Source organism: Saccopteryx leptura, chromosome 1, assembly GCF_036850995.1.
Source record: "Saccopteryx leptura isolate mSacLep1 chromosome 1, mSacLep1_pri_phased_curated, whole genome shotgun sequence".
Classification (NCBI taxonomy): domain Eukaryota; kingdom Metazoa; phylum Chordata; class Mammalia; order Chiroptera; family Emballonuridae; genus Saccopteryx; species Saccopteryx leptura.
Genome location: NC_089503.1, coordinates 259,749,798 through 259,774,554, shown reverse-complemented (window position 1 = coordinate 259,774,554; position 24,757 = coordinate 259,749,798). Strand labels below are relative to the sequence as shown.

At 49.6% G+C, this 24,757-nt stretch overlaps 1 protein-coding gene across 4 annotated transcripts; it reads left to right on the top strand.

Moving 5' to 3' along the window:
- The first annotated feature begins 597 nt into the window (after positions 1–597).
- On the top strand, positions 598–20,274 carry IL12RB1 (interleukin 12 receptor subunit beta 1). Of its 4 annotated transcripts, none has more exons than XM_066350216.1 (16): positions 598–796; positions 1,532–1,594; positions 2,818–2,944; positions 4,480–4,649; positions 5,884–6,023; positions 9,072–9,114; positions 9,592–9,717; positions 10,494–10,576; positions 11,813–12,053; positions 14,840–15,007; positions 15,686–15,823; positions 16,142–16,297; positions 16,639–16,773; positions 17,647–17,749; positions 18,055–18,136; positions 19,187–20,274. In XM_066350216.1, exons 1-16 carry the CDS (start codon positions 736–738, stop codon positions 19,535–19,537), a joined length of 2,187 nt encoding a protein of 728 aa, XP_066206313.1. In that variant the 5' UTR covers positions 598–735; the 3' UTR covers positions 19,538–20,274. The 4 variants fall into 4 exon arrangements, with proteins under 4 accessions (XP_066206313.1, XP_066206308.1, XP_066206320.1 ...); XM_066350211.1 differs by having other exon boundaries at positions 17,644–17,749; XM_066350223.1 differs by lacking the exon at positions 9,592–9,717 and having other exon boundaries at positions 17,644–17,749.
- Positions 20,275–24,757: the final 4,483 nt, after the last annotated feature.

Genomic DNA, 24,757 nt, shown 5'->3' with positions numbered 1-24,757 from the left:
GATGGCTCCTTGGCCTCTGCCCCAGACGCTAGGGTGGCTCTGGTCACAGCAGAGCGACGCCCCAGAGGGGCAGAGCATCGCCCCCTAGTGGGCGTGCCGGGTGGATCCCGGTCGGGCACATGCGGGAGTCTGTCTGACTGTCTCTCCCCGTTTCCAGCTTCAGAAAAATGCAAAAAAAAAAAAAAAAAAAAAAAAAAAAGAGCTGAAACCTACCCTGAGGCTGGTGTTTGGAAAATGGGAAGGTGGGTACTTGGGGGGGGGGGGGGGACTCAGTCTACAGCAAGCACCTCATAACAATTTTGGGGAAGATTGACCTAAGACATTCCAGGACACTGGGCTCCCATTCAACTCCTGAGTCCCAGAGGTTGTCCAGAGAGGGCTAGAGACCTGGCCAAGGACACAGAGCCCCAGGCCACCCAAGGGACTGGCACTTGGTAGGCAGCTTTGGTCTGGGGCCAGCAGAACAGAAGCTCAGACCCCTGCTCTGTGTCTGACTTGCCCTGCACAGGTTGTGGCAGGCATGAGGCCATGACCACCACCAAGCTGACTTCCTGGGTTTCTCTTTCACTTTGACTTGCCCAAGAGGGGCCAGGACTCCTCACTTTTTTTCTTCTAAACCTTTTTAGTCTTCTTTCTTGTTCAGCTTCAAAGTGTTCTGGGGCAAGGACAGGGCGGTTGGGGCCTCATTGGCAGCGCAAAAGCTCTTCTGAGACTACAGGCCTCTGTGTGGACCCGATGGGGCAGCGGGCAGCCAGGCTGGTCTCCCTTCTCCTCCTCCTGCTCCCCAGGCAGGGAGGTAAGTTTTCTACCCTAGTGCCACTGCATGTCTTGCTGAGGGTAGGAGGCTGTGTGTGGAGGACTGAGGACCCGGGTTCCAGCGTTGGCTTTGTGTCTGTGTGCCTTCTTTCTCTGTCATACAGATGATCGGTCATTATGACTTCTTGAGTCAGACTTGGATATCTCCCCTCTGGTCTTAATGTCGTCTTTTGTAGAATGGGTTGGATCTTTGAATCTTTCTCACGTCCCAGAGTCAATGAGAAATAGTCAAGGAAGGGATAGTGAACAAGTATGTAAATTATCAATATACTTAACATAGTATTATGTATTATATCTACTCTTTCTCCATCTTGTGGAATGGGGTGGGAAAGGGCCCAGCCTCCTGTGGATGCCTGGGTTTAGACCCTTATTCCAGCTCCTCCGTTGCTACTGTGTGATCTTGGGCAACTTTTTGCCTCTCTGGACCTCAGTTTCCCTCTCTGTAAACTGGGGATTAGTAAGGTTTCAGAGCCTTTGGGTGTCTGATAGGGTGGAGACCAGGGGACCCTGGATTGCTTTGGAGGAGAAGCCCAAGAGGTTGATGGGGGAATGGGTGGATGAGTAGGGAGATGGATGGATGGATGGATGAATGGGTGGGTGCACGGATGGAAACGTGGGTGAGGGGTGAATGGTTACTTGGCCAGCTCCCAGCTGAGCCCCTCTCCCCATGTGGTGAAAGGCTGGAACTGTCATTATCTCTTTGTTGTCTTTACAGCTGAAGCCTGTGATACCAGCAGGTGCTGTTTTCAGGACCCACCATATCAGACTGCAGATTCAGGTTGGGGCAGTTTCCCATTGGTGTCATGTTGGGCTCTGACTGATAAACCCCTAGCAGCCCCTCACTCAGCTCTTTCCTGTCCAGTCAAAGATCCGGGTCCACTTGGGGTCTTTTTTTTTTTTTTTTTTTTTTTACAGAGACAGAGAGAGAGTCAGAGAGAGGAATAGACAGGGACAGACAGGAACGGAGAGAGATGAGAAGCATCAATCATCAGTTTTTCGTTGCAACACCTTAGTTGTTCATTGATTGCTTTCTCATATGTGCCTTGACCGCGGGCCTTCAGCAGACCGAGTAACCCCTTGCTCGAGCCAGTGACCTTGGGTCCAAGCTGGTGAGCTTTTGCTCAAACCAGATGAGGCCGCGCTCAAGCTGACGACCTCAGGGTCTCAAACCTGGGTTCTCCTCATCCCAGGTTGATGCTCTATCCACTGCGCCACCACCTGGTCAGGCTACTTGGGGTCTTGGCAGCCCCTACCTCACAGTCAGCCAGCTTGTCCTCACTAAGCTCTGGTGTCTTGGAGCAGTCACTCTCTCTGAGGCTCGTCCCCTCCCTACCAGGGTCACAGGTGTTTGCATCTGTTTAGATTGGTCAGCACATGGGGCTAAGCAGCTGTTAAATATTTTGAATTTTTAATCACCCCCAAGCAGGCATTGCTGGAACATTTAGGCTTATAATGCACCCCACTAAGGTTCTGCGACTGAGCAGGTGCATCATTCATTCTTTTGTTCAAGAAATATTTACTGAGCACCTAATACGTGCACACAAAATCCTAGACATGAAGGAATCAGTTGCAAGCCCAGCTGTCCTCCTGGGGTCAGTCTCATGAGGGAAGTAGACAACAGATCAATAAATGTATATACTGCCTACATGGTATAACTGCATATACTGATGTGCACAGAGCAGGGGGAGGGGTGGGGGGGAGGGGGCTGTTTCTGGTTGTCTGGTTGTCAGGGAAGTGACACTGAAGGAAACACTGAAATGTCAAGATCTGGGGGAAGGGCACAGCACATGCAAAAGGCCCTGAAATGAGAGTGAGCTTGGTGTGGATGGAGCAGGGGGAGCAGAGAAGATGGCAGGAGACAGGTGTGAAGGGCACAGGAGGATGCTGGGAGCTGTTTAGACTGTAGAAACACTGGATTTCATAAGTGTCACAAAGATTCATTTTGAGGGTATGTCAGCACAGAGATGTCTTCCTTACTCTCGTCTGTTTTCAAACCTCCAGGATCTCCTCTGGGGTCAGCCTCAGGCCCCAGCAACCTGACCTGCTACCGGATATCTGGTGCTGGTTATGAATGCTCCTGGGAGTATGAGGGTCCCACGGCTGGGGTCAGCCATTTCCTGCGGTGTTGGTGAGAACCCCTTCCCAGACTCCAAACCCTCAACCACCATCTAGCCCAGAGGTCCCCAAACTACGGCCCACGGGCCGCATGCGGCCCCCTGAGGCCATTTATCTGGCCCCCGCCGCACTTCTGGAAGGGGCACCTCTTTCATTGGTGGTCAGTGAGAGGAGCATAGTTCCCATTGAAATACTGGTCAGTTTGTTGATTTAAATTTACTTGTTCTCTATTTTAAATATTGTATTCGTTCCTCTTTTGTTTTTTTACTTTAAAATAAGATATGTGTAGTGAGCATAGGGATTTGTTCATAGTTTTTTTTATAGTCCGGCCCGCCAACGGTCTGAGGGACAGTGAACTGGCTCCCTGTGTAAAAAGTTTGGGGACCCCTGATCTAGCCCTTGCTCCTGACCTAATGCATCTGCCCATGGATGTGTGATTGCAGCCCAGGGCTGGTCCATACCTCTTCCTGGGCCTCAGTTTATAATGTGATCAGGGAAGGAGGGGGCTCTGTGTTGTGAGGGGTCAGCTTGGGTGGGCATCCAGATTGGAAAGCAATCAGGGTCCCTCTAGTCCTTTTTTTTTTTTTTTTACAGAGATAGAGAGTCAGAGAGAGGGATAGATAGGGACAGACTGACAGGAATGGAGAGAGATGAGAAGCATCGATCATCAGTTTTTCGTTGCGACACCTTAGTTGTTCATTGATTGCTTTCTCATATGTGCCTTGACTGCGGGCCTTCAGCAGACCGAGTAACCCCTTGCTCAAGCCAGCTACCTTGGGTCCAAGCTGGTGAGCGTTGCTCAAACCAGATGAGCCCATGCTCAAGCTGGCAACCTCGGGGTCTTGAACCTGGGTCCTCTGCATCCCAGTCCAACGCTGTATCCACTGCGCCATCACCTGGTCAGGCTCTAGTCCTTTTTTTTCTTTTTCTTTTTTTACAGGGACAGAGAAAGAGTCAGAGAGAGGGATAGACAGACAGGAACGGAGAGAGATGAGAAGCCTCAATCATCAGTTTTTCCTTGCGACACCTTAGTTGTTCATTGATTGCTTTTTCATATGTGCCTTGACCGTGGGGCTACAGCAGACCAAGTAACCCTTTGCTCGAGCCAGCGACCTTAGGTCCAAGCTGGTGAGCTTTTTGCTCAAGCCAGATGAGCACGCGCTCAAGCTGGCGACGTTGGGGTCTCAAACCTGGATCCTCCGCATCCCAGTCCGACACTCTATCCACTGCGCCACCACCTGGTCAAGCTCTAGTCCTTTTTTTATCCTCACCCCCTCACTCATTTGTTTGGTCGTCCATCCATTCATCCCTCAATTAATTTATCCCTTTCTCTGTGGCAGGCAGCTCATGTTGGGATATTTGGGGTCCCACAAGCACCTCAATCTCAAGCTGCTCCCCAAGGAACCCCCAGGCTGGTGAGGGAGAGTCAAAGGGGCAGAGAAGGATGTAAGGATGCAGGGATGTTATACACACCATCTGTTGTGGCTGAGACATTTCTGAGGCCCACTAGGACCCCAGATTCAGCATCAATACACTCCTTCTTTGCAGCCTCCGGCCCGGGCGCTGTTGCTACTTCTCTGCGGGCTCATCCACCAAGCTGCAGTTCTCTGAACAGGATGTTGTATCTGTGCTGTACCCTGTCACTCTCTGGGTGGAATCCTGGGCTGCCAACCAGACAGAGAAGTCTCCTGAGATTACCCTGAACCTGTACAGCTTTGGTCAGCACCCTGTTCTTCTCCTCCTTCTCACTGCCCTTCCCTTGTTCAGAGGATGGTCCTCAAGCCTGTACCTGGGGATATACAGGGCCCCTGGAAAGGGGCTTGAAATTTTCAGCCATTTACACATCAAACACTGTTGTATGACTTGGCAGAGTCTTTTACAATTCCCTTACCTATTGCCTATTGCTGGATAATCAGGTTGCTTTTGGTTTCTCCCTGACACTGTCATGGTGCCAGGACCCTGTTGGGTTTTGGTTTTTTTAAAACTGTTTTCATGAGTCAATAACATGCATTTAGCATATAGTTGTCAAGCTGCTACTGTGTACCACACTGAGCCATAAGTGCCATGGGCAAGGCCAGCAGAAGTCACAGCCTAGCACTGGCACTAAAATGAAGTGACTGAGACACCACCTGGGGTACAAAATTTTAGGGGGGGTGCCAAAAACCCCTCAGTAGTTAATAGAAGCAACACTGTCATGCAATCTGTTTAAAAATAAAAATTAATGTAAAAATTATCCATGATGAACAAAATGTCAAAATTTTAAACAAAGACAGGATCCAACCCTGTTTTTGTACAACCTTTCCTCACTTGCCTCACCCTGATCCTGATCCTGCCTCTTCTTTCATGGAGCCCAGTTTCAAGCAGGGGTGATGGATGAGGCATGATCAATACATATGATGAGATACTGCTGGGAGGTCAAGGGAGGCCTCCAGCTCAGGCTGAGTCCTGAAGGATAGAATGAACCCAGCGGGAAGGACGGTGGGAAAGTGTGGTCCATGTGGAAAAGAGTGTGCCACAACATGTGCAAAGGCTCTAAGGTGGAATTGGGTGTGGCAAGATGATAGATGTCTCTCCTTAGGTCGAGCACCTTGAATTGGGTCTAAAGAACTAGTAAGATTCCCCTTAATACTCCTCCAGAAAAATAGAATCAATTCATTCCCCTCTTGTCAGCAGTTAACAAAAGTGCCTGTCTCACCACAACCTTGTCAGCAGTAGGTGTTAATATTATAAAGATGTCTTCATTAACAGGATCCTGTGTATAAATTTTGACTCTTTGACCCATAGACTCCCAGGCTTAGGTGGGAACCACAAGGGTGTCCTTGATTCACATTTGGGGGACTTGGTTGGCTACTCTGGGCTAGGCGATGCTTGGAAAGATTTTCTGGAATATTTTGGACCAACAACTCACACAAACACCTATTTTCCCTCCCCAACCTCCACCTCTGCTTCCAGTTAAATATGACCCTCCACAAGGAGACATCAAGGTGTCAGTGTTAGCAGGGAGGCTGTACATGAAATGGGCGACCCCAGCCCACCAGGATGGCGCTGAGGTGCAGTACCGGCACCGGACACCTGGAAGCCTGTGGAAGTTGGTGAGTTTGTTTTCCAGGTCAGTGTCATCATCTGTACATCTGTTACACCTCCCACCTGGCCTTCACTCTTACCCCATGTCTAATCTCTGAGGTCTCTCTGACATGAAGCTTTTACTGTGACCTCCCTTCTTCACATACTCTCCATGGCTCCCTATTACCCTCACAAGGCATGGTTGTCTTCAGTCAGCCCTAGGTGCCCTCACTTGCCATGTGCTTCCTCTGGCATACTGCTGAATGGCCATCATTCTTTACCCATGCCCTGGATTTCTAGCCTCTTTGCCTTTTCTTTTCTTTTTTTAAATTTTTTTTTTTTTTTGTATTTTTCTGAAGTTGGAAACGGGGAGGCAGTCAGACAGACTCCTGCATGCGCCCGACCGGGATCCACCTGGCATGCCCACCAGGGGGCAATGCTCTGCCCATCTGGGGCGTTGCTCTGTTGCAACCAGAGCCATTCTAGTGCCTGAGGCAGAGGCCATGGAGCCATTCTCAGCGCCTGGGCCAACTTTGCTTCAATGGAGCCTTGGCTGCGGGAGGGGAAGAGAGGAAGGAGAGGGAGAGGGGTGGAGAAGCAGGTGGGTGCTTCTCCTGTGTGCCCTGGCCGGGAATCGAACCCAGGACTCCTGCACACCAGGCCGATGCTCTACCACTGAGCCAACCGGCCAGGGCCTGCCTTTTCACATGAAGTTTCCTCTATCTGCCCTCTTCTCTATATGAGCACATATGAACCCAGCCCACCCTCAGAATCCAGCTCAAGGGCCACCTCTTGACAAAGCTGCCCTTCTGCTGGTTCCTTCCTCTCCTTTCTTCTTTTTAAAAATAGAGATGTAATAGACATAAAACATTATCTTAGTTTCATGTGTATGACATAATGATTCAATATTTGTACATATTGCTAAATGATCAGCACAATAAGTCTAGTTAACTTCTGACACCACACATAGTTACAGGTTTTTTTCTTTTTCCTTTATTTTTCTTTTTATTTTTTAGTGAGATTGAGAGAGACAGACAGACAGCAAGGGAGAGAGATGAGAGGCATCAACTCGTAGTTGCGACACTTTATTTATCCATTGATTGCTTCTTATATGTGACTTGACGGGGTGTGGGTGGGAAGGCTCAAGCTGAGCCAGTGACCTTGGGCTCAAGCCAGCGACCATGGGATCATGCTGATGATCCCACACTCAAGCTGGCGACCCTGCACTCAAGCTGGTGAGCCTGCACTCAGGCCAGATGAGTCTGCACTCAAACCAGCAACCTCGGGGTTTTGAACCTGGGTCTTTAGTGTCCCAGGCCAATGCTCTATCTACTGTGCCACCATCTGGTCAGGCTCAATGTGGTGTGTGTGTGTGTGTGTGTGTGTGTGTGTGTGTGTGTGTGTGTGTGACAGAGACAGAGAAAGGGACAGATAGGGACAGACAGATAGGAAGGGAGAGAGATGAGAAGCATCAATTCTTCATTGTGGCTCCTTAGTTGTTCATTGATTGCTTTCTCATATGTGCCTTGACTGGGGGGCTACAGCAGACCAAGTGAGCCTTGCTCAAACCAGATGAGCCCACGCTCAAGCTGGCAACCTCAGGGTTTCGAACCTGGGTCCTCTGAGTCCCAGTCTGACGTCCCAGTCTGGAGTCCCAGTCTGCCACCACCTGGTCAGGCCAATGTGGTTTTTTATTTGCATTTCCCTGATGATTACTGATGTTGAGCAAATTTTCATGTACCTGCTGGCCATATGTATGTCTTCTTTGGATCTTTATTCATTCTTCAGCTACTGTCTGTAGCCTCGCTGTCCCAGCCAGACAAGCCTATACCTACAAAAAAACCTCAGCTTCGACCCAGTTCCCAAGGAGCCCCCAGTCTGAGGAAGACAGAGACACCCAGCCTCCGAATTGTGGCCACTTTCCTTCCTCAAACTGGGAGCATCTCAAGGGCAGGGAGTTGCCTCAGCTTCAGCCCATCTTCCCTCCAAATGTTGTGCCCCTCCCCGAGGCTCAGTTTCCCCATTAGGTGACTAGATGTGGTGACATGGGACCCTGATAGGGAGGACCTCTTTCCATGTTTTATTTCCAGCCCCCTAGTACACTCTGCAGTAGGCCCTCTCAGACCCCTTTGTAGATGAGGAAACTGAGGCTCAGGATGTCAGGGACCTCTCAGGTCACATGAGGAACATGGGGCAGGCTGGGGCAGGCTGGGGCAGGGCTCTCCTGACCCCTGACACTGCAGACAGACAGGTTTTGCTTCTTAAAATACGTTTTTAAAAATTATAAAATAAATGTTGTCTCCTAAGATAATTCTTTTTTTTTTTTTTGTATATATATATTTTTTTCTGAAGCTGGAAACGGGGAGAGACAGTCAGACTCCCGCATGCACCCGACCGGGATCCACCCGGCACGCCCACCAGGGGCGACGCTCTGCCCACCAGGGGGCGATGCTCTGCCCCTCCGGGGCGTCACTCTGTCGCGACCAGAGCCACTCTAGCGCCTGGGGCAGAGGCCAAGGAGCCATCCCCAGCGCCCGGGCCATCTCTGCTCCAATGGAGCCCTGGCTGCGGGAGGGGAAGAGAGAGACAGAGAGGAAGGAAGGGAGGGGGTGGAGAAGCAAATGGGCGCTTCTCCTATGTGCCCTGGCCGGGAATCGAACCCGGGTCCCCCGCACGCCAGGCCGACGCTCTACTGCTGAGCCAACCGGCCAGGGCCCTAAGATAATTCTTATAAATAAATGTTTAATTTTGGAATGATCTTAGATTTTTTTTCAGGAAAGTTACAAAGAAATACAATGAGCTCCCATAGAATCTTTGCCCAGCTTTCCTTCCATTAGCATCTTACATCCTAGACTGAGCAGACGGGAGCATCGCTTTGAGCCATACTCCGGCAGATCTCTCCGAGGATGTCTGCTTTTTCTCCTGGATTCAGTCCAGGGTTTCACAATGCACTCAGTAAAATAATATTTTTAAATAGAATATTAATAATAAAAGAATAATATTTTTACTAATAATATTAGAGCTAATATTTTCAACACCAAAATGTAAAACAATATATAAATATGGTTTTGTCCTAGGGCAACTGTGAACACCAGGATGATGAAGATGATGCCGGCTTCGGTGAGAATAAAAATAGCAACAGCAACAGTTGCGGCAAATTAGCATTAATCAAGCACTTAATGTGTGCCAGGCCAGTGCTAACTTTTTTGTATAACTATTGGCCTCCCCTGTAGTTCTGTATTGGATTATTCCCACTTTACAGGTGAGGAAACAAAGGCTGGAGGAGGGGTGTGAGAAGCCATAGGCCAAAGTCACATTTCAAGTGGTGGCCTTGCTGGGACTCGAACCAGGGACAGGAAAAGTAGATGATCCTTGAGGCCCCAAGAAGACAGGCCCTGGACTGTTTCTGCCATGTCCTCAGGGCCTGGTATACAGTTGACTCTTCATAAGTTCATGCATACAACTGGCACCTAATAAGTGCATGTACACAGTTGGCACTCATTGCATGCACAATGGCTTAGTGACCAGTGCTGTTACTTCTGTACCCCCAGGTATGGGCCAGTCCCTTGTTCTCACGTTTGACCTGTTTTCCACCAGAGTCGTGCCTTTGCCCACTGGACATAAACAAAGTGCAGGAATTCCAGCTTAGGCGCCGGCAGCTTAGGTCAGGAGACCCAGAGAGACCGTGGAGCAGCTGGAGCAGCCCTGTGTGTGTCCCCCCTGGTGAGAATGCCACAGCCACAAGAACAGGGACAGGCATTAGAACTATGGCAGCAGCAAGTGTTAAAAACAAGATGACAAATTTTTTAAATAAGGCAGCAGGAGAAATTAGTGAAAATTGTTAACAGGTGGCCATGAGCAAGTTTTGCTTCATACGAGGGGAACCCATAATCTGGTTTTTTCTTGGGGGGGGGGGTTGTATTTTTCTGAAGTTGGAAACAGGGAGGCAGTCAGACAGACTCCCGTGCCCTACCGGGATCTACCCGGCACGCCCACCAGGGGGCGATGCTCCACCCATCTGGGGCATCGCTCTGTTTGCAACCAGAGCCATTCTAGCGACTGAGGCAGAGGCCACAGAGCCATCCTTAGCGCCCGGGCCAACTTTGCTCCAATGGAGCCCTGGTTGCAGGAGGGGAAGAGAGAGACAGAGAGGAAGGAGAGGGGGAGGGGTGGAGAAGCAGATGGTTACTTCTGTGTGCCCTGGCTGGGAATCGAACCCGGGACTCCTGCACGCCAGGCCGACGCTCCACCACTGAACCAGCCAGGGCCGGAACCCATAATCTGAAAAGAAAACATTTATCAGTCTGCCTCTTGTTCCAATTCGTTTGGTTTTTGAAAGCTGCACAAGGAGTTGATGGGTGAAAGTGGATTTAATTCCATGGAAGCCTGTGTTTTATGGGAAGGAAGGAAAGGGTCCCAGGTCCCCATTCAAGGTCTGCAGGAGGTTGTGAGAAAGGGCAACCCCCCTTCAGTGTCACTGTCCTGCTGTCTTATGACAGAAACCCCACCACAGCCGGAGGTGTGGTTCTCAGTGGAGCCGCTTGGCCTGAATGGGAAGAGGCGAGTGACCCTGCAGAAGCAGGTAACAAGGGCTATTTTGGGGCTGTGTGGTGCAGTGGCCTTGGGAGGATACAAGACTGGTGGTGGGCAGGGGGACCTAGGGTGCGGTGCACTAGTGGGAGATGGAGGGAGACAAGATGTTGAGGTGGCAGGGAATTGAAGAACTGTAGGTTTAACTCTGAAGGTACTGGGGAACCATAGAGGGTATGTGAGCAGAAGAGGGGTATAACTGGACTTAAGTGTTCATAGGCTCCCTCTGGCTGCCATCAGGGGAACAGATTGTGGAGTGCTCTGGTGGACACTGGAAGGCCATGAAGGGGTCAATTGTGTTGTGCTGGATGAGAGATGATTTCTTTTAAGTCCCCAAAACAACCCATTTAGTACAGTCTAATTAACTCCATTTTACAGAGAAGGAAACATGCACAGAGGGAAATTTTCTTGCCTGAGTCAGGGGCAAAACTACAACAAATTTTTGCCATTACTGACTTAGCTAAGTCCCCAATGGGCCATCAAAATAAACCCTTTGCTCCTTTGTTTCCAGCGTTTCCTCATTTTAATTCCTTTTCTCAGGAAAAATTTACAGAGTTGAGGTCACTGGGTCCAAAAATGGAAACATTTTTTTCCTGGCTTTCAGTGGGTTTTGCCAAATTATTCCCCCCACCCAAAATACCCCAGTGTGCACTAGATGTGAACGCCAGTTCCCCAGCAGTCTTGCTAACATCAAGGTTTATTATTTAAAAAAAAATTTTTTTTTTAATTTTAGAGAGGAGAAGGGAGAGAGAGAATGGGAAAGAAAGAAGAATCAACTCGTAGTTGCTTCACTTTAATTTGTCTATTAATTGCTTCTCATTTGTGCCTTGTCCCGGGGGCTCAAGCTGAGCCAGTGACCCCTTGCTCAAGCCAGAGACCTTGTGCTTCAAGTCAGCAACCTTTGGGCTCAAGCCAGTGACCATGGGGTCATGTTGATGATCCCGTGCTCAGGCTACCAACCTCATGTGCAAGCTGGGGAGCCCTTGCTCTTGCTGATGAGCCCATGTTCAAGCTGGTGACCTCAGGGTTTTCAACTGGGGATCTCAGCATCTCAGATTGATCCTCTATCCACTACCCCACCAGCAGTCAGGCTATTTTAAACTTGTGGCCTATGTCCTAGGCTCTGGCCTGTGGATGAGTCTGTGTTCGTGGGCTTGCTCTGATGTCAGCCCACAAGGACAATGAATATGTTCAGGTTCTCCCAAGCTATCTCTCCCACTCATGACAGCTGCCCCAGCTCCAGCTTCCAGAAGGCTGCCGTGGGTCCAAGTCTGGTGCAGAGGTAGTCTACCACCTCCACTTGCACATGCTGTCCTGTTCATGTAAGGCCCAGGCCAAGAAGGTCCTGGGCCCGAGAAAGAAGACACTCATGCTCTCCGGTGCTGCCTACAACCTGGCTATCATCTCTGAGAATCGCTTTGGCTCTGGCCCCAACCAATCAAGACACATCCCTGCCCACACACACACAGGTAACTGCTCTGGCTGGGAGGCCGAGGGAGGCCCTTTGGAGCTGAGCATCTACTCTGAGCCTCAGCTAGACTAAGGTGAGATGTGTGAAGCACAAAGATTTAAGGGGGTGTTTAATTTAGGGGTGTGCCAAAAGTCACTAATGGAGATTCATAATGTTATAATGCAATATTTAAAAAAAATTCTCACAGGCAAAGGACAGCCCAGCCAACTAGCCATTTTTTTTTCTTTTTGTGACAGAGATAGGGAGAGGAACAGACAGACAGGAAGGGAGAGAGATGAGAAACATCAATTCTTTGTTGCAGCTCCTTAGTTGTTCATTGATTGCTTTTTCATATGTGCCTTGACTGGGGCGCTACAGCAGACCGATTGACCCCTTGCTCAAGCCAGCAACCTTGGGTTTAAGCTGGTGAGCTTTGCTCAAACCAGATGAGCCCGCGCTCAAGCTGGCAACCTCGGGGTCTGACGCTCTATCCACTGCGCCACTGCCTGGTCAGGCCCAACTGTCCATTTAAAGAAAAAAGTTTTCCATCAATGTGAGAGAAAGAGAGGAAAAGGGAGAGAGAGAGAAGCATCAACTTGTTGATCCATCTAGTTGTTCTAGTTGCTCCGCTGAGTTGTGCACTCACTGGTTGCTTTACATATGTGCCCTGACTGGGGATCAAACGCAGGAAGTCTGCATGCTGGGCTGATGCTCTATCCACTGAGCAAATTGGCCAGGGCAAAATTAACCATTTTAACATGCAATCCAATGGCATCTAGTACATTCACAATGTTGTGCAACCACCACCTCTAATTCCAGAACATTTCCACCACCCCAAAAAGAAACCCCACCCTCATTGGCAGTTGCTCCCCATTCCCCTACCCCCAGCCCCTGGCAATCACTAATCTGCTTCTAGTCTCTATGGATTTGCCTGTTCTGGACATTTCACTTAAATGGAATCACATACTACATGGTCTTTTGTGTCTGGCTTCTCTCATTCAGCATGATGTTTTCAAGGTTCATCTGCATTGTAGTGCTTCACTCCTTTCTTTTTTTTTTAAGATTTTATTTATTGATTTTACAGAGACAGGAGAGACGGGAGGGGAAAGGGAGGAATATCAACTCATAGTTGCTTCACTTTAGTTGTTCATTGATTGCTTGTCGTATGTGCCTTGCTGGGCAAACCCAGGGTTTCAAACCAGTGACTTCAGCGTTCCAGGCCAAGGCTTTATCCACTGTGCCACCACAGGTCAGGCAGTGCATCACTCCTTTTTATGGCTCAGTAATAATCCACGTGTGGATGGACTACATTTTGTTTATCTGTTTATCCACTGGTCGACATTTGGGCTGTTTCCACTTTTTAGCTATTATGAATAGTGCTCATGACATATTTTTGCATTTATTTTGATTTTTTAAAAAGATTGTATTAGAATAATGTTTATCTTGATGACTAAGTTCTCCTTGCCTCCTTAAATTTCATGCCTGAGATGAGTGTCTCACTCATCTCATCCTGGGTCTGGCCATGTTGAGCACCCAACAAGCCTATGAGTGCAAGGCTGCTACAATGATGTCCATTTTACTTTATTTTATTTTTTTTATTTTAAAATTTTTTTTTTACAGAGACAGAGAGAGTCAGAGAGAGGGATAGACAGGGACAGACAGACAGGAACAGAGAGATGAGAAGCATCAATCATTAGTTTTTCGTTGCTCATTTCAACACCTTAGTTGTTCATTGATTGCTTTCTCATATGTGCCTTGACCGTGGGTCTTCAGCAGACTGAGTAACTCCTTGCTTGAGGCCAGCGACCTTGGGTTGAAGCTGGTGAGCTTTTGCTCAAACCAGATGAGCCCACGCTCAAGCTGGCTTCCTCGGGGTCTCGAACCTGGGTCCTCCGCATCCCAGTCCGATGCTCTATCCACTGTGCCACCGCCTGGTCAGGCCATTTTGTTTTATTTTTAAAAAGTCTTTATTTATTATTGATTTTAGGGAGAGAGGAAGAGAGAGAGACAGGAACATTGAGTTGTTCCTGTATGTGCCCTGACTGGGGTCGGACTGGGTACCTCTGAGCTTTGGGATGATGTTCTACCCAACCTAGCTATCTGGCCAGAGCAATGATGCCTCTTTTAGAGCTGGGACAACTGAGGCTCAGACAGGTGAACCCACTTGCCAGGGTTGCACAGCAGTAAGTTAGTAAGCCCCTGGCCTGGTTTGGGCCATGACCTCACTGTGTGACCTTGGTCTGGTGACTCTCCCTCTCTGAGCTTCAGTTTCTATATCATTGTGGTGATCATGGTCCCACTGTGTAGCAAAGTTGTTCCTGTAAAGCACTCGGCACTGGCCTGTGGCATACAGTCTGCTTGGAAGCAGCACCCACTTCTCTGAGGTTGCTGCAGACACCCTTGCTCTAGGGAGTAGAAGAGATGATGTGCCAAGGGACTGAGAGGGTGTGTCCTCAGCCTCTGAGCTCTGGTCATGCCTCACCCAATGCTGGGTGAGGTGGGTCGGGGCTGGCCAGGCATCTGCTAGAGTAGGAAATGCCCACCAGGCTGGTGCAGGGATGTGTCAGTCCAGGTGACTGATAGGGATGTCCTGGCAAGGAACTCTTGGTCAGTGAGGACTCAACTAATTTAAACAGCCTTTCTGTCCCCTCTGTGCCCAGCCTTTCACCCGGCAGCTCCCAGTGTGAGGAGAGACAAATACAGATGTTCTGGGCCCTGTTGGGTAGAGGTGGGCAACAGGAACCTTGGTGGGCGTGAGGGCAGACTGCGGCAGCCGTCCTAATATGACTCCCTATTTCCTTTCAGAACCAGGAGTACTGAATATCAGTTCTGGGGCCAATGGGACCACTATGAGTTGGCCAGCCTGGGCCCCGGGCCTGACATACTGCATCGAGTGGCAGTTCAAGGGCCAATACGGGAGCCCTGTCACCTGTACCCTGACTGCACCCAAAGACCGGGATCCTGCTGGAACTGGTACCTGCCTCTGTACCCTCCATTAGAGCTCCTGGTCAGCCCAAATCTACAGGGACTGTACATGTAGGGTGTCTGAAGTCCAGGCAGGTCTCGCCAATTGCTTGCATCACAGAAAGGTGGGGACAGGCCGAGACTCGAGGTCCCCATGCCACCCATGCAGGCTGGAGCTTCCTACTGGGAATCGGGGGTGTCAGGGCTCAGCCCTGGGAAGATGGCACCCAGTGAGTAATGAGTCTCACATTCCAGTCTGTTTCTTAAACATCCACCCTCATCAAGGAAGGTGACAGCTAGCAAGCAGATGGTGGCAAATTAATGAGGCTTCTGGAGAGAAAGAGAGGGTGCTATATGGCCCAGGTAGCCCTTCACTCTCCTACTTCCTGCCCTGGGCCTGGCCAGGGTCATAGGAATTTTTAGCCTCAACCTGTCCCTAATGAGCTTACAGCTTGGGGAGAAAGAGCTGGATGCAGATACCCTGTCCCATGGAGTAATGGCTAAGCTGGAAGGTTTAGGGCTGGGTTGGGGGTATAGGGAAGGGATCTGGGAGGAGGAGACATTAGTGCAAAGGCTTTGAAGTATGAGTAAGAGTGCTCTAGGAATTCTTTGCAGATGGCACAGTAAGTGCAAAGATGTGGAAGTGTGAATGGAAACTACTGGCCTAACACTTGTTAATCCTTCCAGTAACCCACCACTGGAGCCGAGGTTCTGGGGCAATGAGGCAGGAAGAATGTTACCACATCACCATATTTGCCTCTGAAAAACCGGAGAGGCCCACCTCATGGTCCACAGTCTTGTCCACCTACCACTTTGGAGGCAATGGTGAGTGGCTCAAACTTGCAGGGTGGTCTCTCCGGAAGACTCAACAGTGGCCTTAGGAGTCAAGAGGAGGGAATAAGCATTCAGAAGCATCTACTGCTTGTCAGTCCCTGGCCAGAAGTCGGATATATAGAGTGAGTTCAGTCAACTTCTCAGATACCCTGAGAGGCATTGCCCCAGGCTCAGAGAGGCTCAGGGAGGAAAAGTGACAGTGCTTGAGTGGTGGAGCCAGGATTCTGTGGCCAGCGACCTGGACAGTGCTGGGCAGGAAGTACTTGGCTAGTGTTCTGGGAGTTGACTATGCAATGATGCTGGTTGCAGCTTCAGAGGCTGGGAGCCTGAAGCACGTATCTGTGAAGACACTCAGCCTGGACTCAGTGTCTGTGGACTGGATGCCATCTCTGTTAAGCACCTGCCCTGGCATTCTAAAGAAGTACGTTGTACGCTGCTGGGATGAGGACAGCAACCAGGTGTCTGGTATGTGGGGCAGCACAGGCCTGACTGGGGTAGGAAGGAGTCCCCCTTCCTGTGTGACCCTGAGCACCTCACTGCCCCTTTCTGGGCTGTGGTTTTCCTATAACACAAGATAATGGGACTCCAGGGTCTTGACTGCCCCTTCTAAACCTCCAGAGAGGGCCCAGTGGGCATTGGCCAAGTACTCATGTAGCAGGTTCGTGGATGGCAATTCCTCACTCATCAGCAACTCCACTGCCATGGTGTCACAGCCCTGCTGGGAGGAACTGGGACATCCCACTGCCCAAGTCCAGCCTCTTGGGAGTAAAGAGGATCCATGGACCCATGGTTGCCTCTCCCTACAGAGCTACCTGTGAACCCCACAGAGAACCAGGTCACCTTTCATGGCCTGCGACCTGGTATAACCTACAGCGTGCAAGTGCGAGCAGACACAGCGACTCTGAGGGGTGCCTGGAGCCAGCCCCAGCACTTCCGCATAGGTGAGTGGGGAGCCAGGGACAGGGCCCAGAGACTTACCCAGCATGCACTGTCCTATCCCACCTGAGTCTGCAAGCAGCCCTGCCCTCCATGCATCACCTTCAGAGAAAGTTCCAGCTTGATGTGCCACTACTGCCTCCACCAACCTTAGCTCCTACAGCTTCCCCTTTGGAACCTTTTCTCACACCCCTGTGGCCTTGCCCATGAAGGCCCCTTTACCTGGAATATTTGTCCTCCCTGTTGTCAAAGTCCTATTCATTTTTCAAAACTCAGTACAAAAGCGACCTCCTCCAGGAAGCCTTCTGTGCTTCCCTCTGGGCACCTTCTACCTGTGGCTTCCCCTCATCCCCGTCTGACACCTTGGGAGTGGGTGGATGTGTCTGTGTCTGTCTCTGCTTCCCCCAGCTGGAAGTTCCTGGAAAGGAGGAGGGAGCTGTTTATTGAGTAAACAAATGTATATGAATAAATGTCTTTTTCATCACAGAGATAATGAGGTAGGCTTCATTGTCTTGGTGTGTAAGGCTGTGAGAGATTTGGAGACCAAACAATCCCTGTTCCTGCCATGTCCCTGCCTGCTGACCTTGGAGTAAAATCTAGAGACAACCAATAGTCAGGCTCCATGTGGTATGGGCACCTCTGGGTCCAGGGGAGCAGAGTCCTGAGCACTCCTGCGTTTCAGGCCTTGATCCCGCAGTCCCAGGGCAGGTGGATCCCCTGGTCTCCCACATCACAGATGAGAAACTGAGGCATGATGGGGGCCCATGGTATGCCAGGGTCAACAGGGAGTTGATAAAGAGCCTGGCCGACCCAGCTCCCTCCCTGATGAGAGGAAACAGGTACCCCTTCCTCAACCCAAGTTTCTCACTCCCAAGAAGTCCAGCTTTCGAAGTTGACTGATTTGTCCATCATTCTGGCGTCTCTTGGGAGCTTCCTGGGCATTCTCTTCATGGGCATCCTTGGATACATCAGCCTGCACAGGTAACTTACAACCTCTCCCTGACATGATCCCCAATAATAGCTATAGTAACAGTAACAATAATGGTAATAGCCACTCATGCCAAGTAGGCATTTGTACTCACTCAGATGAGGAAGCTGAGACCCATATGGTCAGGGCAGAGCTAAGATGTGACCCTGGGTCTATCAGACTTCTGCACTGTCCTCCCCAATCCACATCCTCATTCCCTTTGTAACCTAATGAAGATTAAAAAAAAAAAGTTAGAACAATGAAGCAGTAAGAATAGACAGAAGTACTGCTCCTCTGACCAGCTCCCCTCCCTCTCCAGGGTCTTGCCACACCTGTGTCCACCCCTGCCCACACCCTGTGCCAGCACTGCTGTCGAGTTCCCTGGCAGTCAGGGCAAGCAGGTAAGGGCTCCTTTTTTTTTTTTTTTTTTTTTTTTTTTACAGAGACAGAGAGAGAGAGTCAGAGAGAGGGGTAGATAGGGACAGACAGACAGGAACGAAGAGATGAAAAGCATCAATCATTAGTTTTTCATTGCGACACCTTAGTTGTTCATTGATTGCTTTCTCATATGTGCCTTGACTGCGGGCCTTCAGCAGACTGAGTAACCCCTTGCTCGAGCCAGCAACCTTGGGTCCAAGCTGGCGAGCTTTTGCTCAAACCAGATGAGTCCGCACTCAAGCTGGGGACCTCGGGGTCTTGAACCTGGGTCCTCTGCATCCCAGCCCAGTGCTCTATCCACTGTGCCACCGCCTGGTCAGGCAAGGGCTCCCTTTTTAATCCCAAGTTCTGTTTATTGCATCCACACTCTAGGCCAGGGCTCTGCTGAGTAATGGCCATTATTAGCTCATTTTATTCTACTCCAGCTCACTTAGACAGAGGTCCCAAAAAACTATTCTATTACATATGGGCAAGCAGAGGCCCAAAAAGGAACATCCTGGGGGCCATTTTATAGCAGCAGAAATAACCCAGAATAGCTTTATTTAAAAGGGAACCTGATGGGGGAAAATAAATCCCAGGGTGGTGGGCTTCAGGCATGACTGGATCCAGGAAATATGGATTTGTCTTTCTGTGCTGCTGTCCTTTCTACAGGCCCCTCTCCCAAGTAGGCTCAGTCTTCTCCCATGGAAAAAAATGTCTGTTTTCTCCATTAACTGGAGCAAAACTCTCAGGGCCATCACTGATTGGCCCAGCATGGGTCACAAGTCCATCCCTGAACCTATGGTAAGCCAGAGTGCTCTGATTGGTTGAACCAGGGGTCACATGCCCAATTACATCAACTATGAGAAAAGCAGGAGCGATTTCCCAAAGAGAAATGGGGTTCCTTCAATCAGATCCTCAAATTTATCTCAAAATTTTAGAAAATTTAGCCAGCAGGTATCTGGCCCATCCCATCCTTATGTGGATAAGAAATAGAACCTTGCACACAGCCTTTCCCTGTCCTCCCTCTCCAGGCTTGGCAGTGGACCAGCCCAGCAGACTTCCAGGAGGAGGAGTTCTTGAAAGAGGCCCTGGTGGTGACTATGCCCTGTGGAAAAAGTGAGGTGGCTGACCTGGACACACCCAGCCCTCTCAAGGACAAGACAGAGCTGCCTCGTGGCATCCCTGAGCCAGCTCTTGACATAGCGCTGCCCTTGGACAGGAGACAGGTGCAAGGACACCTTGAGTCTGGGCCTCTGGAGTCCAGTGGGCAGGACAGTCTGGAGGCTAGCCCTGCCCAGGCAGCTGGACTGTCCCTGATATTGGGAGACCAAATGCAAAGCCCCAGGTCCTACAGTCTTCAACACATGGACTTGGAGGCTTGAGGGAAGAAAGGGAATGTCTACCTCATCTTATGGACAGGAAGACCGATGATTGAAATCACAGTAGCTGGTTATCAAATGCTTATTGCATAACCTAGCCTTTCCATTCAGACACTTGCATGATGCCTGAGGTACATTACTGTCATATTTTACAGATGTGAACACTGAGGCACAGAAAGGGCAAGTGGCTTTCCTGAAACCACACAGCACAGACAGAAGTCAAACTCTAGCCAAGTAACTCATACTTCATTTCCACTTCTTAGGTTCTGCCACCATTGCCCTTCTCCCCACTATGTCCCACACCTGTTGCCACACATCCTGAGGGGAAGCTTAAAATTCCCATGGAACAGGAGCTGCTACACCAGGTGCTGCCATTGGCTTGTTGGGGTGAAATAGACTGGAGGGTGGCCCAAAGGAGGCTAAGCTGATCGCAGGGTCGTGGGCTGGGAGTCCTGTCCCAAGAGCAATGGATGGGGAGTCTGGGCATTCGGCTCCCTCCTGCACTGCAGGGTCTCCAGGCTCAGAGGATCTAAGTGAGAGGAAAAGAAGGGCGCCTCTAATATTCTGGGGGGAGATGATGACGCTTTTCTGGCCTCTGTCTCCTCGCCAGTAAGATGGGAATGATGATAATGTGGACTTCATAGAGCTGTTGGAGGAGTCTAAGCCTTCATAAATGAGCCTCCTCTTGGATTCTTTCCCCTGGGGGAAGCCTGAATTCCTGCTCAAAATCCCCTAATAAAAGCCCGAGAATTCATTTACTCATTCATTCATGTGAATTTATTAATATCTTTCCTGGGTACGCCCAAGAGCACCCACTCTGGGGAAAACACAGCTGGATCTCTCTGAAAAGTCAGAACAGGACAGGGAAGTGAGTCTGGGTTCCCCTCATAAAAGGTGCCTTGGTTCGCCGCATTCCAGCAGTCAGTCTGCCCTCTGCTCCGGGCTCAGGCCGGGACCTGGGGTTCCTCCCTCCTCCTCACACCTAAAGCGCCGCAGCAGGACCCGTGTTCCCCATCCTTATACACACCGCAGAACCCACTGCTTCCTGAACCTTTCCCCACAGGATCTACCCTTCATCTTAGAATTGTCGCCCATTCCCATCATGACCATCCGGCGCGTGTCTCCAAGGCCAGCCTGCCCGCCTCCCCCCGCTTCCACTTTTCACCAAGTTTGCAAAACAGACACTTCCGATTAAAAAACAAAAAACAAAAACGGGGTGGGGAAGGCAGAGACTAAAACTCAGAACCATTAAATTTTATGGCAAAGGGACCGCAGCCCAGGCTCCGAGTGAGGCGGTCGCTGAGGCAGCGTGATGGTTTCTAGATCGATGGCCACGAGAGGGATGAATGGAATATTCTAACAGATCACGAGAAGGACCCTATCAATGGAATCCCTTTTTGTCCACACTGTGTTACCTGGCCAGGTCTGCAATACTGGTTGGGTCCTGGCACTTTTTTTGGGGGGGCGGGCTGTGAGGGGGGAGTGCAGGGGGGTGTGGGGCGGAGGGTCCTGGCACGTTCTAATGGATGCGTCCCTGAAAGATAATAAACAAATGGCAGCCATGGAGGGTCTGGAGGCCAGAGACTCCATTCAAGTGTCATGACTTGTTGATTTGAGTTCTGAGCCCAACTGAGGAGAACAAGAAGACATGGGGAAATTGATTACATACAAGATAAATCAATGAAATAGAATAAAGTTGAGGAAAACAAGATGGCGATGGAGTAGGCAGACGTACCAACTTCCACCTTCCAGAACCAAAGTGGATTACAAACTAATTTTAAGAACCATCATCTGGAAAAATCAACTTTGGACTAAACTAAGAGGACTCTTCAACCAAGAAACACTGAAGAAGCCACACTGAGACTGGTAGGAAAAGCAGAAATGTGGAGAGGGCTGCCCAGCTCCCCGGAGCAAACGGCAGCCGGGAGAGGCTCGCATGGTGGGAAGTGAATTTAGCAGAGAGGGGAGGGTCCTGAGTCCCAGGAACAAAGCCCCAGCCTGCAGCCCCAGAGCCTAGAAGAGGCGTATGGACAGTATTTAGCTGGAAACAAGACAGGATACTGTCTGTGAGAACGAGACTGATTTCTCAGACCCAGGATTCTTCTTAAAGGGACCGCGCAGAAAACCTCTCTCACAACCACTCACCCGGGGCTCCTGGGGATGGGGAGAGAGGAGAGGACTGGAGTAGCAGGAAGAGAGTGTAATCTAGGAGGCACAGGGAGAAACAATTTGAAAGACAGCCACCCTAACCTCTGGGATGAGTCACTCCCCAAATCTGAAGTGAATATTTCCCCTGGAAACAGCAATACCAGCAAAGGGAAGCAGGACACCAGCCAAACAAGCTCTCCCACGGCACTCAGAGCAGAGTCGCTTAGAAGGAGGGAGCTTTCGGGGCTAAAGTAGTGAGTCTTAGGTTCTGAGCTGCAGCGCCCCCACCCACACGGCTGAGGGCTCCCCCGAGGGTGGGAGCACGGTTCTGTTGGCAAGGGTGGAAGCCAGCTGGCCACCACTGAGGCCCAGGTGTGAGCTCAGTCTTGCCCAGCTGGGGAGGAGAGGACGTGCAAAAGTGGTCAAGCCCAGCTGCGGGCCACCTGTAATCCAGCCTGGGGGGCTGGGGGGGGGAGGACAGGAGCCCCGCAAGGGGTGGAGACCCGCCCTTGAGCAAGGGCGCAGGAGCACAGCCTTGCCCTGCCCACGAACTGAGGCTTGTGGCCTGACGTGGGAGCCAGCTCCTCCCGCAGGGGTGAAGCCAAAAGCCCAGAACAGGCGGAATCCTACTACTGAGCGTGGGCACGCAGTCCTGACTGGCCTGTGGAGCCAAGGCTTGCCTGAGCGGGCTCCTCCTGCAGGGGCGGGGCGAAAGCCCGGAATCAGGCGGAGACCCGCAGCTGAGCAAAGGTGCTCACCCCTGCCCTCAGGGTTGAGCATAACACCCAGAAATAAATGACATAGAGGCTAAAGAAATAATACAGAGCATCAATGAAACCAGGATCTGGTTCTTTGAAAAGGTAAACAAGATCGATGAACCTTTAACCAGACTCACCAAGAAAAAAAGAAAGGACTCAAATATATAAAATTAGAAATGAGAGTGGAGAAATAACAACTGACACAACAGAAATACAAAATATTGTAAGAAAATACTATGAAGAACTGTACGCCAAAAAACTAGACAACCTAGATGAAATAGACAAATTCCTTGAAACATATAATCTTCCAAAAATTAATCTGGAAGAATCAGAAAACCTAAACAGACCAATTACAACAAATGAGATAGAAACAGTTATCAAAAACTCCCCAAAAAGAAAAGTCCTGGACCTGATGGCTTCACAAGTGAATTCTACCAAATATTCAAAGAACTAACTCCTATCCTTCTCAAGCTATTTCAAAAAATTCAAGAGGAAGGAAGACTTCCAAGCTCCTTTCATGAGGCGAGTATCATTCTGATTTCAAAACCAGGCAAAGACAACACAAAGAAAGAAAATTATAGGCCAATATCCCTGATGAATTTATTTATTTATTTATTTATTTATTTATTTTTTCATTTTTCTGAAGCTGGAAACAGGGAGAGACAGTCAGACAGACTCCCGCATGCGCCCGACTGGGATCCACCTGGCACGCCCACCAGGGGCCATGCTCTGCCCACCAGGGGGCGATGCTCTGCCCATCCTGGGCGTCGCCATGTTGCGACCAGAGCCATTCTAGCGCCTGAGGCAGAGGCCACAGAGCCATCCCCAGCGCCTGGACCATCTTTGCTCCAATGGAGTCTTGGCTGCGGGAGGGGAAGAGAGAGACAGAGAGGAAAGCGCGGCGGAGGGGTAGAGAAGCAAATGGGCGCTTCTCCTGTGTGCCCTGGCCGCCTGATGAATTTAGATGCTAAAATCCTCAACAAAATATTAGCAAACCAGATCCAGCAATATATGAAAAAAATCATACACCATGATCAAGTGGGATTTATTTTTGGGAGGCAAGGCTGATACAATATTCACAAATCAATCAATGTGATTCATCACATAAACAAAAGGAAGGAGAAAAACCACATGATAATTTCAATAGATGCAGAAAAAGCATTTGATAAAATCCAGCACCCATTCATGATCAAAACTCTCAGCCAAGTGGGAATACAGGGAACATACTTCAACATGATAAAGGCCATCTATGACAAACCCACAGCCAACATACTCAATGGACAAAAATTAAAAGCAATCCCCTTAAGATCAGGAACAAGGCAGGGATGCCCCCTTTCACCATTCTTATTCAACATAGTTCTGGAAGTCCTAGCCACAGCAATCAGACAAGAAAAAGAAATAAAAGGCATCCAAATTGGAAAAGAAGAAGTAAAACTATCATTATTTGCAGATGATATGATATTGTATATAGAAAACCCTAAAGTCTCAGTCAAAAAAATTACTGGACCTGATAAATGAATTCAGCAAGGTGGCAGGATATAAAATTAATCCTCAGAGATCAGAGGCATTTTTATACACTAACAATGAACTGTCAGAAAGAGAAATTAAGGAAGCAATCCCCTTCACCATTGCAACCAAAAAAATAAAGTACCTAGGAATAAACTTAACCAGGGAGATTAAAGACTTGTACTCAGAAAATTATAAAACATTGATAAAAGAAATCAGGGAAGATACAAACAAGTGGAAGCATATACCGTGCTCATGGTTAGGAAGAATAAACATCATTAAAATGTCTATATTACCCAAAGCAATTTATTTTATTTTATTTTTTTGTATTTTTCTGAAGTTGGAAACAGGGAGGCAGTCAGACAGACTCCTGCATGCGCCCAATCAGGATCCACCCGGCATGCCCACCAGGGGGTGATGCTCTGCCCATCTGGGGCGTCACTCTGTTGCAACCAGAGCCATTCTAGTGCCTGAGGCAGAGGCCACAGAGCCATCCTCAGTGCCCAGGCCAACTTTGCTCCACTGGAGCCTTTGCTGCAGGAGGGGAAGAGAGAGACAGAGAGGAAGGAGATGGGGAGGGGTGGAGAAGCAGATGGGCACTTCTCCTGTGTACCCTGGCCGGGAATCGAACCCAGGACTACTGCACACCAGGCCAACGTTCTACCACTGAGCCAACCGGACAGGGCTACCCAAAGCAACTTATAAATTCAATGCAATACCAATTAAAATACCAATGACTTACTTCAAAGATATAGAACACATATTCCAAAAATTTATACGGAACCAAAAGAGAACACAAATAGCCTCAGCA

What these genes read in the sequence shown, in the direction of transcription:
- IL12RB1 (XM_066350211.1), top strand. Translation starts at nt 736, where the DNA reads ATGGGGCAGCGGGCAGCCAGGCTGGTCTCCCTTCTCCTCCTCCTGCTC. An exon ending in AGCCATTTCCTGCGGTGTTG is followed by an intron (nt 2,945 to 4,479) that starts GTGAGAACCCCT and finishes CCTTCTTTGCAG; the next exon opens with CCTCCGGCCCGGGCGCTGTT. An exon ending in CTACCACTTTGGAGGCAATG is followed by an intron (nt 15,824 to 16,141) that starts GTGAGTGGCTCA and finishes TGCTGGTTGCAG; the next exon opens with CTTCAGAGGCTGGGAGCCTG.